We start from the raw sequence: 15,733 nt of genomic DNA, 5'->3' as shown, positions 1-15,733 counted from the left end.
GCCCCCCTTTCCCCCCCCCCCTCCCCCGGCCTCTCGCTCGCCCCACGGCGGCCTCTCGCTCGCCCCCACGCAGGGCTCGGCGCAGCGGGTTCGGCGCTGGCTGCGCCGCCGCCGGGTGATTCATCCCGCTCCAGCCCTCCCCGCGCCAGCAGCCGCCAAAAATAGCGATGCAGGGGGGGGGGAAAGCCTCCAAATAACCTCCGCTGCCTCCCCCCCTTCCCCGCGCTACGCCAGCGGCGGGCCGGGATGGCAGCCACCGGCCCATGGCCCCGACACCTACATCAGCCCGGCAGCATCTGGGACCTGGACCCATCGCCGGGGGATACCCAGCTCCGGTCGCTATGGTAACAGAGGAAGGGATGGAGGGATGCGGGAGAGAGGGGCTGGGGGGGTGGTCCCTCTTCAGGGTGTGTCCCCCCCAGGGGGTACGATGCAGCCCCAGGCATCAGGCTCAGGAGCCGCTGGTGTCTTGCTGGGGGGTGGATGAGGACCCGCCAGGCGGGGGGCGGGTGGGGGAAATGGGGAGGGGGTGTCCCCTATTTTGTTGGCTGGGCAGAGAGATGAGGAGCGGGATGAGCTGCGGTCACCATGGGAACGCATGCAGGGATGCAAGAAGGGATGGGGGGTACAGGCAGGGATGCGGGAAAGGATGGGGGATACAGGCAGGGATGCAGGGAGCGATGGGGATGCAGACAGATATGCATGAAGGGATGGGGGCTACAGACGGATTCATGAAGGGATGAGGGCTACAGACAGGGATGCAGGAGGGGATGGGGATACAGACAGGGATGCAGGAAGGGATGGGAGTACAAACAGGGATGCAGGAGGGATGGGGATACAGACAGGGATGCAGGAAGAGATGGGGGATACAGACAGGGATGCAGGAAGGGATGGGAGTACAAACAGGGATGCAGGAAGGGATGGGGATACAGACAGGGATGCAGGAAGGGATGGGGGCTACAGAGAGGGATGCAGGAGGGAATGGGGGGTATAAACAGGGATGCAGGAAGGGATGGGGATACAGAGAGGGATGCAGGAGGGGATGGGGGGTACAAACAGGGATGCAGGAGGTGGATATGGGCAGGAGGTACAGGCAGGGGGATGAGTACCACCCGGAGGGACACGGGCAGGGGGACAGGGCATAGGCCCGGTGGGGGGGGGGTGGGCTCGGGCCCCGTCTGGGGAACCTGAGGCAGGGCCGGGGGTGTTCACCGCGCGCCGTGTCCCGTTGCAGTGAGCGGGTGACGCTCCCGGCCCGGCCCCAGCCCCGGCCATCGCCGCTGCCGTAGGCGCCGCCATGCCCAGCCCCGTGCGCCGGCCGCCCGGCGCCGCCGCTCTGCCCATGCTGCCCGCGGACGGGACGGCGCTGCTGCGGGCCGTGGCCCAGGGCAAGTTCCGCCTCACGCGGCTCTTGCTGGAAGGAGGAGCCTACATCAACGAGGGCAACGCCGCGGGGCAGACGCCGCTGATGGCCGCTTGCCGCGCCGGCTACGCCGACCCCCTGGAGCAGCCGCGGATGGTGCGGTACCTGCTGGAGAACGGCGCCGACCCCAACATCCCCGACAAGACGGGGATGACGGCGCTGATGCACGCCTGTGCCGAGCGCGCCGGCCCGGCCGTGGCCACGGTGCTGTTGGCTCACGGCGCCGACCCCAGCGCCCGCGACTACGCCGGAGCCTCCGCTTTGGTTTACGCCATTAACCGCGGGGACCGGGAGACGCTGCAGGTGCTGCTGGATGCGTGCAAGGCTCGGGGGAAGGAGGTGATCATCATCACCACAGACACCTCCCCGTCGGGCACCAAGACCACGCGGCAGTACCTCAACTCGCCGCCGTCGCCGGGGCTGGAGGAGAAGCGCTCTCCGGCGCTGTGCATGTCCCCGTCCGACATCGAGCTGCGCACGGCCGCGTCCCCGGCGGGCAGCGAGAAGGAGGAGGAGAGGGACGTGTTCTGCTTCCCCCCCCCGCCGCCGCCGCCCCCGGCACCGGGCACCCCCAGCGCGGAGCCCCCGCGCTCCCGAGGGCGGCCGCTGAAGCGCCTCAACTCCGAGCCCTGGGGGCTGGCGGCGCCGGGCCCGGAGGGGACGCGGGCCCCCCCCGAGCGCCTGGTGGCGGGGCTGGAGGGGCTGAGCCTGGGCGGGCGCCCGCGGCGCCACAGCGTGGAGGGCCGGGAGGCGGCGGGGATGGCGGGGCCCGCCTGGGCCGAGCGGGTGCCCCCCGCCTGCCCGCAGCCGCTGCCGCGCCGCAACACGGCCCCGGAGGCGGCGCCGTGGCTCAAACCGCTCCGCTTCGAGGCGGAGGGGGCCCCGTGGGGCGCTTCCCCGCCGCTGCCCGGAGCCGAGTCCCCCCCGCACGGCCCCCGCCGCCGCCCCCCGGGGCTGCTGGAGCGCCGCGGCTCCGGGACGCTGCTGCTGGAGCCGCTGGGCTCGGGCAGGGCCGGGTTCCTGCCGCCGCTGCCGGCCGGGCCCCGCGGGCCCCCCGGGCGCAGGCTGCTGCGGCGGCACTCGATGCAGACCGAGGAGATGCGGCTCCTGGCCGGCTTCCAGAGCAGCCCGGCCCCGGAGCCGGGCACTTAGAGCCGCCCCCGTCCGGTCCCGTCCCGTCCCGCGGCAGGCGGGGCCGTGTTCACTCTGAACCCTACCGATGGCTTCGGCCGCGCTGCTGCTGTGGGCATTTTGCACGACCCCAAAGCCGCTGAGGAGCCCGTGTCCGGCTCCTCCCCCCGCCCCGCATCTTCCTCCCGCTCCCTCCTCATCCACCCGCTCCTCCTCCCCGCTGGGTGCCAGTGCTGGGGGCCAGGGGGGGTCACGCTGTCGGTGTCCTGGTCAATAAAGGCCCGAGCACAGCTCAGCCCACGTCAGTGTTGGGGGGGAACATCTGCACACAGCTGGGTGCTGGCACATCGGGGCCAGGGGATCCTGGTGGCTCCCAGGGTGCAGGGGCAGAAGCTGAGGATGCTGTGAAGGTGCAGAACGTGCACTGAGGGTGCAGTGAGGCTGCAGTGAAGGTGCTGTGGGTGCAGGGAGACTGCAGTGAGGGTGCTGTGGATGCAGTGAAGGAGCTGTGGATGCAGTGAGGATGCAGTGCAGGTGCTATGGGTGCAGTGAGTGAAGCGAGGGTGCTGTGGATGCAGTGAAGGTGCTGTGGATGCAGTGAGGATGCAGTGCAGGTGCTATGGGTGCAGTGAGTGAAGTGAGGGTGCTGTGGATGCAGTGAAGGTGCTGTGGATGCAGTGAGGGTGCTGTGGATGCAAGGAGACTGCAGTGAAGGAGCTGTGGGTGCAATGAGGATGAAGTGCAGGTGCTATGGGTGCGGTGAGTGAAGGTGCTGTGGATGCAGTGAAGGTGCTGTGGGTGCAATGAGGATGCAGTGCAGGTGCTGTGGGTGCAGTGAGGATGCAGTGCAGGTGCTATAGGTGCGATGAGTGAAGGTGCTGTGGGTGCAGGGAAACTGCAGTGAAGGTGCTGTGGGTGCAGTGAGGATGCAGTGCAGGTACTATGGGTGGGGTGAGTGCAGTGAAGGTGCTGTGGATGCAGTGAAGGTGCTGTGCATGCAGGGAGGCTGCAGTGAAGGTGCTGTGGGTGCAGTGAGGATGCAGTGCAGGTGCTATGGGTGTGGTAAGTGAAGGTGCTGTGGGTGCAGTGAAGGTGCTGTGGGTGCAGTGAGGATGCAGTGCAGGTGCTATGGGTGTGGTAAGTGAAGGTGCTGTGGGTGCAGTGAAGGTGCTGTGGGTGCAGTGAAGGTGCTGTGGGTGCAGTGAGGATGCATTGCAGGTACTATGGGTGGGGTGAGTGCAGTGAAGGTGCTGTGGATGCAGTGAAGGTGCTGTGCATGCAGGGAGGCTGCAGTGAAGGTGCTGTGGGTGCAGTGAGGATGCAGTGCAGGTGCTATGGGTGCGGTGAGTGCAGTGAAGGTGCTGTGCATGCAGGGAGGCTGCAGTGAAGGTGCTGTGGGTGCAGTGAAGGAACTGTGGGTGCAATGAGGATGTAGTGCAGGTGCTATGGGTGTGGTAAGTGAAGGTGCTGTGGGTGCAGTGAGGATGCAGTGCAGGTGCTATGGGTGTGGTAAGTGAAGGTGCTGTGGGTGCAGTGAGGGTGCTGTGGATGCAGTGAAGGTGCTGTGGGTGCAGGGCGGCTGCAGCAGTGGGTTGGGCTGGGGCCACCACTATGGGGCTGGGGATACAGCCATGGGGCACTGTGGGGTAGGGGACACCATGCAGGGGATCCTCACTGGACACGCAAACAATGGGACCCCCCCCCCCCATCCCTTCCCTGCAGCCTGGGTGACAGGAGGGGCTCTGCCCCCTAACACAGGACGAGCCCTGGGCAAAGAGGAGGAGGAGGAGGAAGGCCACCAAGAGGGTGATGCTGAGGGGTCCTGGGGGCCCCCAAGCCCCCCTTGCTGTTCCCCCAGCCCCAGTGGGTGCCCCTGGGAGCTGACACCTGATCAGGATCCCGCTGGGAGCACCTCCATTCCCGCTCCAAGCCTTCACTTCCCAACATCCCAGGCTCAGCACTTGCTTAACTCCATCCTGTGCCAAGTGGGAACAAGCTGGGAGCACCCTGGAAGCAGGACCTGGAGCTGCAGGAAGATGCCCGAGAGCTTCATGTGCAGGTGGGGCTGCAAAGAGGACCCCAACAGTGGGGCAAGGGAGGACAAGCGGGACGGGGACACACACACAGGGGCTCAGCATCAGCCCAGAGCTGCTCCAGGTGAGCCGAGGTGCACACAAACCAGCTCCCAGGTGCTCTTTTAAGGGGGAAAAGTGGCTTTTTAGCACTAAGAGTTTATTGTGGAACCAGCCCTGAAGCAGGGCTGGGGCCCGGTTACAGCTCCCACAACGGGCACTGAAGGCCACGGGGTTGAACCCTTGGGGAAGAAGATGCTTTAGAAACATTGTGGCTGGAGGTGGAACCGGGCTGAGGGGTTCAGGAACCCCAATGGGGGCTTCCCCCCTTCCCTCGTCCCCTTGGAAACCAGGAAAACCTCCTCCAGCTGCTCCTGTTCCCGTCCCCAAGGTACAAACCCCCCTCCCGGCGCTCCCGGTCTGGATGTGCCATGGGAATGAGGAGCCATCACCGGCGTCTCCTGTCTGGGCTCCGGCTGCGGCGGCGGCCGCCCCTGCAAGAAAGCACGGAGCTGGGCCTGGAGAAGGCTCCAGGGAACCAGGAGAGGGGCTTTGGACACAGGATGCAGGGATGGGAATAGGGGAATCCCCTCCTATTGGGATGAGCCTTAAGGCCCTTTCCAAGCCCCCCTCCCCGGGGCTGTTTCCCACTCACCTCCTCTTGCCCTTGGGGGGCCCCCGCACGAAGCACCAATCCACACTGATGGGCTGCCCCATCAGCTCCTGCCCGTTCAGCCCCTCCATGGCCGCCTGCGCCTCCTTGTAGGTCTCGTACTCCACCAGGGTGTATCCCTAAGGAGCAGGGAGGAGGAAGGCGGGCAGTGCTCCCTGCCTGACGCCAGCAGGGCAAAGGGAAGCCGGGCTGGCAGAGCCTGGCCCTACCTTCAGGTAGCCCGTCCGCCGGTCCAGGTTCAGGTGGATGTTCTTTATCTCCCCGTACTCTGCAAACTTGTCGTGGATGTCTTCTTCTGTGGCCTCCTCGTGCACCCCCGTGACGAAGAGGATCCAGCCCTCGACCGCTGCGGGTGAGGAGGGAACCGGCTTCAATGGGGCTGTGGAAAGAGAACCCCCCCCCCCCCAACGCTGCAGCGCTGCTATGGCCCGGTCCCAGCGCTCCGGTACTCACAGCGCTGCGGGCCCGGCTCATCCCCGTCCTGCTCCACGCTGTCGTAGTCCTCACGCACCCGCGCCCGGGAGCCCTCCTCTGGGGAGGAGAGGAGTGAATGGAGCCCCCCCAACGCCACTGAACCCCATCAAAGCACCGGGGGACCCTCACAGGGACCGACCCTCACCTGAGCCGAAGCCTCGGCCCTTCCGCTTCTTGGCCTTCTCCTTCAGTTTGTGGATGCTCTCTGTGGGCAGGAAGGGAGCGGGTCAGGCCCAGAGCATGGCCCCGGGATGGGCAGCGCCCCTCCGAGCCGCTCCGGGCCCCAGAGCAGGTCTCGGTTCAGGTCCACGTCCCGGTCCCGCCCCTCACCGTCGCCATCCTCATCCATGGCGAAATCCTCTCCCCCCGCCTCATGCAGATCCAGCACGTCCGCCATCTTGCCGCTCCCGCCGCCGCCGCCGCTGCGGTGCACGCCGGGAGGTGCGCCGGAAGGACGGCTCCGCGGCGCCATCTTGGGGAGGGCATGGAGTAGGTTAGCTACGCCGCTGCCATTTTGAGAAGGGCACAGAGCGGAAGCTATGTAGCTGCCATCTTGGGGAGGGCGTGCGGCGGAAGCTGCCTAGCCGCCATCTTGGGGAGGGCGTGCGGCGGAAACTGCGTAGCTGCCATCTTGGGAAGGTCAAAGCATGGCGTACTGCCTGCATCGCCATGTTGGGAAGGTCTTGCCGTTCCTGTGCTTTACACCCTTTGTATGTGATAGCGGAATAGACTTCACAACTCGTTAACGTTGTAAAGTAGGTATGCTTTATTCAGCTGAAGGCGCATGGGGGATTGGTCCTCCAAAAGGCATGTGTACCTCAGTGGGGAATGCTGCACAAGGACCTGTGCAAGTAGACCTGGACGAGAGCCCGGACATCTGGACTCTCATCAGCCACAAACCCTGGGAGAAGTGAACGGGACAAGTCGGGAAGAACCGGAGAAAGAACTGGAGAAAGAACATTGGGTGCAACCGAAGAAAGAACATCAAGATAATTTCTGAGAACTGTAAGTTTGGAAACAGGGGGATGCTTAAGATAAAGAATGTGTAGTCAGGGGGAAGTGGAAGTGAGATTGTAACGAGTAGTGATAGCAAAAAACTGTGTTTAGAAATAATCACTCAAGCAAAGGCGAGTGGACAGTAATGTGATTGCCTGAAAGAGTGCGTGCTCAATAAGACTGGTTTGTGATGGAAAGGTACCAAAGGAACTAACCCCTACTAACAGCTAGGCAGAATACTGTAACAACCTGTAAGCTCACTCAATGGGGGATTTCGTTTGTAGCCAGAAACAGAGTCCATGCCTCAGTTGCCACAAGATCGGGCCTGGCAAGGGGTGCCATCCCATATAAAAGGCGGCCTGTGTGCAGTAGGGACCCTAGGCCTGTTCATCCCCAATAACACCATGATAATGAGTAAATGAGGATTGCGTTCTCGAAGGTCAACGCACGCTTTTCAACCAAGCTGTGATGACAAGGTAAATTTTTGGAACCCAGGTGAAATAACAGCTACTCCATTTTTAGCTCCCGGAGTAGCTCGCCCCCAAGCCTTAGCAGCATTGAATAAGTTAGGATGTTGGCTTGCTAAACAAACTAATGCAACAGCATCCGCTCTCTCTGCATTGCTCGCTGATGTGGGTTCCATCAGAAGTGCAACTTTACAGAATAGAGCAGCAATCGGTTTTCTCCTCTTAGCACATGCACATGGGTGTGAAATTTTGGAAGGAATTTTTGAATGAATTTGTCAAACCACTCCGAATCCATACATGACAGTATCCGTAAATTAAAAGACAGTGCGAGGAAGTTAAGGGAAGATGATAAAGATTGGTTATCATCACTTTCCTCTAATTGGGGTATACCTGGGTGGCTAATGACTTTGGTCAAGGGAGGGTTGATGTTTTTGCTTGCTCTCTTCACCATCATCTGCGTTGCACCTTGCTTATTACAATGTAAGCAGCGAATGTTACCCCAAGCTTTTGAAAGACGTGTATACTGCATTGCAAAAACAACAAGGGGGAACTGTGGGGGTTGGAATGTATCGGAACTGTCAGAGACCATGGGAAGGAAGAACCACAGCAGGCAATTAAGAGTGACCCGTCCCTGACTGGTACTTGGAAGAGGTTGGAACTGGCAAGGAATAAGGACGTCGGAAGTGGGAAGAGGACGTCGGTAAGAAAATCAGATGGGCCTTTCACCTGATGTAACCACAAGGCAGACACAGATGTGCTTGGCTGATTGCTTGGAAGCATATGAATATTGTGTAATCTTTGCAATAAAGGATCCAGCTTGCACTCTACCTCTGGGGCCGTGCCTCCATCCTCACACACCTCAGTGCCGTTTTCCTTTTACATTTATCCTGTAAAGTCATACATAGGTATTAGGCTGCACAATACGCCTATACATTTTCATATTCTATCCCCGCTTCGTATTATAATGAGCTAAAAGGCGCTCCACGCATGCGCAGTGCCTCCTGCTGGTCTTGGGCAGGGGTCTTCGGATGAAGTAAGTAGTCTTCCTCTTGTGGGTAGGGGTCTTCAAGATGAAGTAAACGAGTCTGCCTCAGGCTTGAACTTTTTACCTCTGGTCCTCATGTGTGCTCTTTAGGAGCTGGATGGGTCTGGTCCATGTCCAACTGGTTTAATGAGCTCTTCTCTTCATTAGGTTCTGTCCTGCTACTGCCTGATAAGGCATCTGCTGAACTTGTCAAGCCAGCTATAACTTAAGCAGTACCCCCTTGTACAATTCCCCTATACATTTTACCTAACCCCCTTGTACAACCCCCCTGTACATTCACCCCCTTGTCCACAATAGGCCACATCAGTTCCAGTATGGATTAAAATGCGTTATCTCTTCTAACTGCCAGCATCACCTTAATGATTGTTCTGAAAAGGCAAAGCCCAGAACGTTCAGTCCCCAGTGCCCAAAGCAGAACTTTGTCCTCGCTTACACGTCAAAGCACCCTGTATTCATTGCTGTAGGCGCTGCATGATGCTCATGTCCCGTCAGTTTAGCATCCTGCACAAACGCAGAGGCTCTGTTGGTGTAGGATGGAGCATATTCCTACCCATGTTCCTATATGTGTGTGTGTCTGGGTGTGCACTGTGTTGAAACCCTGCGGCACGGCCCCGCACCCCCTCGGGCTCCCCCGCTTTGAGGCGCAGCCCCCGGAGCGGGCTGGAGGTGCTGGGATGCCGCCGGCGGCCGCATGGGGGCGCTGCGGGGGCGCGGCCGCTGCCGCCCGCCCGTCTCCATCCCAAGGAGCCGTAACTGGGGACGGCTCCGTTCTTCGGTTTGTGCCTTTGAACAGTTCAGAGCACAGGCGGGAATAATACCTTTGATTTCTTTCTGTTCCAACTGCGATGGCCACAATAGAACATAACATAGAACACAGAACAGTTCGGGTTGGAATGGACCTTAACATCATGCAGTTCCAACCCCCCTTCCATGGGCAGGGACACCTCACACTAAACCATGGCACCCAAGGCTCTGTCCAACCTGGCCATGAAGAGTTTGGGTTGGAAGGGGCCTCGAAGATCATTGTCCTGGGTTCCGCCGTAGCAGTCATTGTTCTCCTTGGTCGCTGGTGCTGCTGTGTTTTTGGCTTTCTCCCGAGGACAGCGCTGGCAGCACCAAGTGAAGACATGGGTGAGCTCAGTGCCGTTTACTGCGATCTGGGGCTTTTCAGTCTTTTCCTCTGCCAGGGACGAGGGGCACGAGAAGCCAGGGGGGAACGGAGACCGGGCACCGTTGTGTCCCCTGTATGAACTGGACAGAGCTACCCCGAAGGCGCAGATCGCTGCTCAGGTTGGGCTGGGGACCGGTTAACGGGTGGTGGGTGGTTGTATTCTCAGCCTTGTTGTTTCCCATTATTGTTACTGGTGGCAGGAGCAGGGGGTTGTGTTCTACCTTAGTTACTGCACTGCTCTGATCTCAACGCGTGGGAGTTGCGGCCCCCTTTTTTGGTGGCCCCTTTTTTTGGTGGACCCCTCTCTTCCTCCCCTGTCTTTCTTACCGGCCCCTTCTATTCCTCCCCATCTCTCTTCCTCCTCTTGCTCCTGGAGGTGTGGGGAGGAGGATTGGAAGAATCTAACTCCTACGAGCTGAGACAAGAACAGTCCAGTAACGAATGTAGAGCACAAATCACTGCTGTTTCTACCACCAATAATAAAAATGATAAAGGAAATAACAAGGTGAGACAATACAATTGCTCACCACACATTGAAAGCTACCCACCCAACCCAAGCAGTGATCTGGGCCTTTTGGGTTCCTCCCTCCAGTTTATACACTGGGCATGATGTGCCTGTGGTATGGAATACCCCTTGGCCTAGGTTGGGTCAGGTGTCCTGTCTCTGCTTCTTCCCAGCTTCCAGTGCCTCTCCTCACTGGCAGAGCATGAGACTGGAAACGTCCCTTGATAGGAGTAAACGTCCCTTTAAGACACCCATGTCTGTACCTGTTCCCCTCAGCATTGTCCTCAGGCTGCAGTCAAAGGGCAGCACTGCACCAGCTCCTAAGGAGGAGAGAAATGAGTGCTCCAGCTGAACCCAGGGCCGTCGTTCAGTTCCCCCCCCGCCATGCGCAGGGACTCCTTCCACTTGGGCAACTTGGTCTAGGGCCCATCCGAGGCAAGGGGGGGCACAACGTTACCAAATGGAAGGTATAAACCTTGAGAAGGAGCAGGAGGGTTGTGGTGCCTCTGGTGCTAAGGAACCAATGGAGCTGGTACCAGCACCCACTGCGCGTGCTTCAGGGGCTGCCAGAAGTGATGAAGATTGTTGGAAGAAGCAAAGGACCCTCAGAGACCAGCACCACAATTGTGTACGCATGGGGGGAGCTCTGGAAAGTGATGTAATCCACATGTAGCCTCATGAATATCTATGTATGCCCAGGGACTGTATAAGGATGGCTTGTATAGCAATAGGGGGACACACGATAGGAGGAGCTCTCCCCGTGTCTCCCGGTGCCACAGTAAGGAATACCTGCTTGTCAGCTGGAAAACCTGGTTGGCGAGTTTGTTCCTGGGGTTTTCTCCAAGCCCCTGTGTCCAGCCTGGCCTTGAGCACTGCCAGGGATGGGGCAGAGTCCTTCAGCTGGCATTCAGTATTGAATGTCAAGGCTCCTGTTTCACCAGAGCAGTGCTAAGGTGGTTGAGTGCTTCCTGTCTCTGACCCTTACACAAAGGGAGCAGCCCAGCAGTTTTCTGTGGTTTTCAAAGCTTTTGTCAAATGTACAGCATTTTTATACTTAAAAAAAGTAAAAACAATAATTTCTTCCCTCTTGTGTTTATTATTTGGTCTTTATTTTCCTGGGAGCTTTACTAGTAATGGGTGACAGTTCCAGAGAGGGGAATTGATAACCAAGATGCTGTAGAGATGTGAATCCTGTTAGGACATGGGCGGTCCGCACTGTGTTCTCCTCTTCTGTGCCTGGCCGAGTTGGTGTGTGCCCTCCTGGGCAGCGGGGTGAGAGGTGGCACCACTGGGATGCTCCTGGTGCCTACAAAGAGGCTGCTGACACGGATGTGTGCTGCTGTCCTGTGCACAGCCGGGGCTCCTGACAGCGCGGGTTAGAGGGAAAACAATTCAACAATCCAGTAATTAAGGAATCATAGAATCAGAGCATAGTGAGGGTTGGAAAGGACCTTGAGATCATCCAGTTCCAACCCTGCTGCTATTGGCAGGGACACCTCACACTCAAGTGTGCTACCCAAGGCTTCATCCAACCTGGCCTTGAACACTGCCAGGGATGGAGCATTCACAACCTCCCTGGGCACCCATTCCAGTGCCTCAGCACCCTCACAGGAAAGAATTTCCTCCTTAGATCCAATCTGAACTTCCCCTGTTTCAGTTTGAACCCATTACCCCTTGTCCTGTCACTACAGTCCCTAGTGAAGAGTCCCTCCCCAGCATCCCTATAGGCCCCCTTCAGACACTGGAAGGCTGCTATGAGGTCTCCATGCAAACAGTTAAATCCATTAATCCAACGGTTAAATCCACAGCCTCTCTGAGCTGAGATAGTTCTGCCAAGGTGAAGGGGCTTGTCCCAGTGCAGCTGGGGTTGGAGAGAAATAACCCCTTTCAGTACAGAGATACAACTATAACGATAGAATAGGTATTTATAAGGCTATTGCTGCTAGAACAGCAATGTGGCACGCTGCTGCTAAGGGAGAGACAGGCAGGAGCTGGGGCTGGCCATCAAACTGGAAACAAAGGCTGAGGTGTGACTGAATGAATTCGCATCGCAGCCTGCTCTCTGTTTCCCCTTTTCTTCCCCCAGGAGGAACGTTCACCTTTAAGGCAATGTGCATTTGGGTTTGGGTTTGGCTTCTAAGAGCCACTCCCCAGGTGCTGATGTAAACTGCACCTTTGCAGGCTCTTCCTGAGATGAAACCGTGAGCCAATGTGCTGATAACACAGGGCTTCCCCATCACTGCTGGGCTGTTCAACAGGAAGCAGTGAAGCACACCCAGTGGGGAATGGGCATGGGATTTACTTTGGAGAATGGGATGTGTAACTCCCTAGGAAGAGGATATGAGGGGCTGTGAGAGGGTGATCCCTGTGACAAGCACATGAATGTACTGGCTTTCGCTGATCGGAGGTGTTGCTGTGTGGGTATAACTGTATGAGCTGGGAACACTCACTAAAGGCACAAGATCAGACAGCGAGCTGAAACTGGCCAGAACTCTTGAGCAAAAGGCAGTCACGTAGCAAAAGAGTTAATAAAGGTAAAAGAAAAGGGGGGGATTGATATCAGAAAAGCCAGTGCCTGGCAAACAGGGTTAAGGAACTGTCAGCCTGACTTAGGCTGAAGATAAAGAACAGTGTTTGTGCTGTAAGCCTGTGGAGTTTAGTGGCCCCCATTAACATGAATGAGTTCTTTCACACCATCCTTCTCATTATCAGTGGGTTTAGAGACAGCCTCCCAGCATCTGCTAGCTTGGGATGCTCCTTGTCTGTCCATCCTGCCAGAGATCGTGCAGGAAGGTCACACTGCTCTCAATCTCTGCCAGCTAGCAGAGGAATCACAGATAGGGCTGCTTGGGGCTGGTCCTGTGATTACTGCGGCATCCGAGTGTGCCAAAGGGGAAAAGTACACCACGAGGAAGACTGCTCACTTCATCCTCAAGACCCCAGTCACAAGAGGAAGACTGCTCACTTCATCCTCAAGACCCTACTGACAAGAGGAAGACTGCTCACTTCATCCTCAAGACCCCCCTCACACGAGGAAGACTGCTCACTTCACCCTCAAGACCCCAGTCACAAGAGGAAGACTGCTCACTTCATCCTCAAGACCCCCCTCACACGAGGAAGACTGCTCACTTCATCCTCAAGACCCCAGTCACAAGAGGAAGACTGCTCACTTCATCCTCAAGACCCTACTGACAAGAGGAAGACTGCTCACTTCATCCTCAAGACCCCCTCACACGAGGAAGACTGCTCACTTCATCCTCAAGACCCTACTCACAAGAGGAAGACTGCTCACTTCATCCTCAAGACCCTACTCACAAGAGGAAGACTGCTCACTTCATCCTCAAGACCCCCTCACACGAGGAAGACTGCTCACTTCATCCTCAAGACCCCTCTCACACGAGGAAGACTGCTCACTTCATCCTCAAGCCCCTACTCACAAGAGGAAGACTGCTCACTTCATCCTCAAGACCCCACTCACAAGAGGAAGACTGCTCACTTCATCCTCAAGACCCCCTCACACGAGGAAGACTGCTCACTTCATCCTCAAGACCCCCTCACACGAGGAAGACTGCTCACTTCATCCTCAAGACCCTACTCACAAGAGGAAGACTGCTCACTTCATCCTCAAGACCCCAGTCACAAGAGGAAGACTGCTCACTTCATCCTCAAGACCCCCTCACACGAGGAAGACTGCTCACTTCATCCTCAAGCCCCTCACAGGGAGATGCTCACTTCATCCTCAAGACCCTACTCACAAGAGGAAGACTGCTCACTTCATCCTCAAGACCCCATCACAAGAGAAGACTCTACAACCCCCCTCACACGAGGAAGACTGCTCACTTCATCCTCAAGACCCTACTCACAAGAGGAAGACTGCTCACTTCATCCTCAAGACCCCCTCACAAGAGGAAGACTGCTCACTTCATCCTCAAGCCCCTACTCACAAGAGGAAGACTGCTCACTTCATCCTCAAGACCCTACTCACACGAGGAAGACTGCTCACTTCATCCTCAAGACCCCACTCACACAAGAGGAAGACTGCTCACTTCATCCTCAAGACCCCCTCACAAGAGGAAGACTGCTCACTTCATCCTCAAGCCCCTACTCACAAGAGGAAGACTGCTCACTTCATCCTCAAGCCCCTACTCACAAGAGGAAGACTGCTCACTTCATCCTCAAGACCCCAGTCACAAGAGGAAGACTGCTCACTTCATCCTCAAGCCCCTACTCACAAGAGGAAGACTGCTCACTTCATCCTCAAGACCCTACTCACAAGAGGAAGACTGCTCACTTCATCCTCAAGACCCCCCTCACAAGAGGAAGACTGCTCACTTCATCCTCAAGACCCTACTCACAAGAGGAAGACTGCTCACTTCATCCTCAAGACCCCCTCACAAGAGGAAGACTGCTCACTTCATCCTCAAGACCCCCTCACAAGAGGAAGACTGCTCACTTCATCCTCAAGACCCTACTCACAAGAGGAAGACTGCTCACTTCATCCTCAAGACCCTACTCACAAGAGGAAGACTGCTCACTTCATCCTCAAGCCCCTACTCACAAGAGGAAGACTGCTCACTTCATCCTCAAGACCCCACTCACAAGAGGAAGACTGCTCACTTCATCCTCAAGACCCCACTCACAAGAGGAAGACTGCTCACTTCATCCTCAAGACCCTACTCACAAGAGGAAGACTGCTCACTTCATCCTCAAGACCCCCTCACAAGAGGAAGACTGCTCACTTCATCCTCAAGCCCCTACTCACAAGAGGAAGACTGCTCACTTCATCCTCAAGCCCCTACTCACAAGAGGAAGACTGCTCACTTCATCCTCAAGACCCCACTCACAAGAGGAACTCTGCTCACTTCATCCTCAAGACCCCCCTCACAAGAGGAAGACTGCTCACTTCATCCTCAAGACCCTACTCACACGAGGAAGACTGCTCACTTCATCCTCAAGACCCCACTCACAAGAGGAAGACTGCTCACTTCATCCTCAAGACCCTACTCACAAGAGGAAGACTGCTCACTTCATCCTCAAGACCCCCTCACAAGAGGAAGCTGCTCACTTCATCCTCAAGCCCCTACTCACAAGAGGAAGACTGCTCACTTCATCCTCAAGACCCTACTCACAAGAGGAAGACTGCTCACTTCATCCTCAAGACCCCCTCACAAGAGGAAGACTGCTCACTTCATCCTCAAGACCCTACTGACAAGAGGAAGACTGCTCACTTCATCCTCAAGACCCCCTCACAAGAGGAAGACTGCTCACTTCATCCTCAAGACCCTACTGACAAGAGGAAGACTGCTCACTTCATCCTCAAGACCCCCTCACAAGAGGAAGACTGCTCACTTCATCCTCAAGACCCTACTGACAAGAGGAAGACTGCTCACTTCATCCTCAAGACCCCCTCACAAGAGGAAGACTGCTCACTTCATCCTCAAGACCCTACTGACAAGAGGAAGACTGCTCACTTCATCCTCAAGACCCCCTCACAAGAGGAAGACTGCTCACTTCATCCTCAAGACCCTACTGACAAGAGGAAGACTGCTCACTTCATCCTCAAGACCCCCTCACAAGAGGAAGACTGCTCACTTCATCCTCAAGACCCTACTGACAAGAGGAAGACTGCTCACTTCATCCTCAAGACCCCCTCACAAGAGGAAGACTGCTCACTTCATCCTCAAGACCCTACTGACAAGAGGAAGACTGCTCACTTCATCCTCAAGACCCCCTCACACGAGGAACTCTGCTCACTTCATCCTCAAGACCCCCTCAC

The 15,733-nt window shown here is 57.2% G+C and overlaps 3 protein-coding genes across 3 annotated transcripts in view; 2 read left to right on the top strand and 1 right to left on the bottom strand.

Annotated features, from left to right (window-relative positions):
• Positions 1–15,733, top strand: part of PEX11B (peroxisomal biogenesis factor 11 beta) — an 83,811-nt gene that overhangs the window by 48,743 nt on the left and 19,335 nt on the right. The gene's annotated exons all lie outside the window — the stretch shown is intronic.
• ANKRD34A (ankyrin repeat domain 34A) lies at positions 43–2,849 on the top strand. The gene is made up of 2 exons (XM_061364371.1): positions 43–344; positions 1,235–2,849. The coding sequence occupies exon 2, from the start codon at positions 1,298–1,300 to the stop codon at positions 2,573–2,575; it is 1,278 nt and encodes a 425-aa protein (XP_061220355.1). The 5' UTR covers positions 43–344; positions 1,235–1,297; the 3' UTR covers positions 2,576–2,849.
• Positions 4,770–6,228, bottom strand: RBM8A (RNA binding motif protein 8A). Its single transcript, XM_061364372.1, has 6 exons — positions 6,104–6,228; positions 5,919–5,978; positions 5,753–5,830; positions 5,509–5,645; positions 5,282–5,418; positions 4,770–5,120 (listed from the first exon to the last, which is right to left on the bottom strand). Exons 1-6 carry the CDS (start codon positions 6,168–6,170, stop codon positions 5,075–5,077), a joined length of 525 nt encoding a protein of 174 aa, XP_061220356.1. The 5' UTR covers positions 6,171–6,228; the 3' UTR covers positions 4,770–5,074.

The sequence above is a fragment of the Neopsephotus bourkii genome, unplaced genomic scaffold (genome assembly GCF_033783945.1).
Source record: "Neopsephotus bourkii isolate Nb327-2 ecotype Australia unplaced genomic scaffold, CSIRO-AGI_Nbou_v1 NB_1233, whole genome shotgun sequence".
Taxonomy (NCBI): domain Eukaryota; kingdom Metazoa; phylum Chordata; class Aves; order Psittaciformes; family Psittacidae; genus Neopsephotus; species Neopsephotus bourkii.
This window is presented reverse-complemented; position numbering and strand designations above follow the sequence as displayed.

Coding starts and splice junctions, on each gene's coding strand:
- RBM8A (XM_061364372.1), bottom strand. CDS start 6,170: ATGGCGGACGTGCTGGATCTGCATGAGGCGGGGGGAGAGGATTTCGCC. Junction 5,831..5,918: donor GGGCCGAGGCTTCGGCTCAG/GTGAGGGTCGGT, acceptor TCTCCTCCCCAG/AGGAGGGCTCCCGGGCGCGG. Junction 5,419..5,508: donor GGCGGACGGGCTACCTGAAG/GTAGGGCCAGGC, acceptor CCTGCTCCTTAG/GGATACACCCTGGTGGAGTA.
- ANKRD34A (XM_061364371.1), top strand. CDS start 1,298: ATGCCCAGCCCCGTGCGCCGGCCGCCCGGCGCCGCCGCTCTGCCCATG.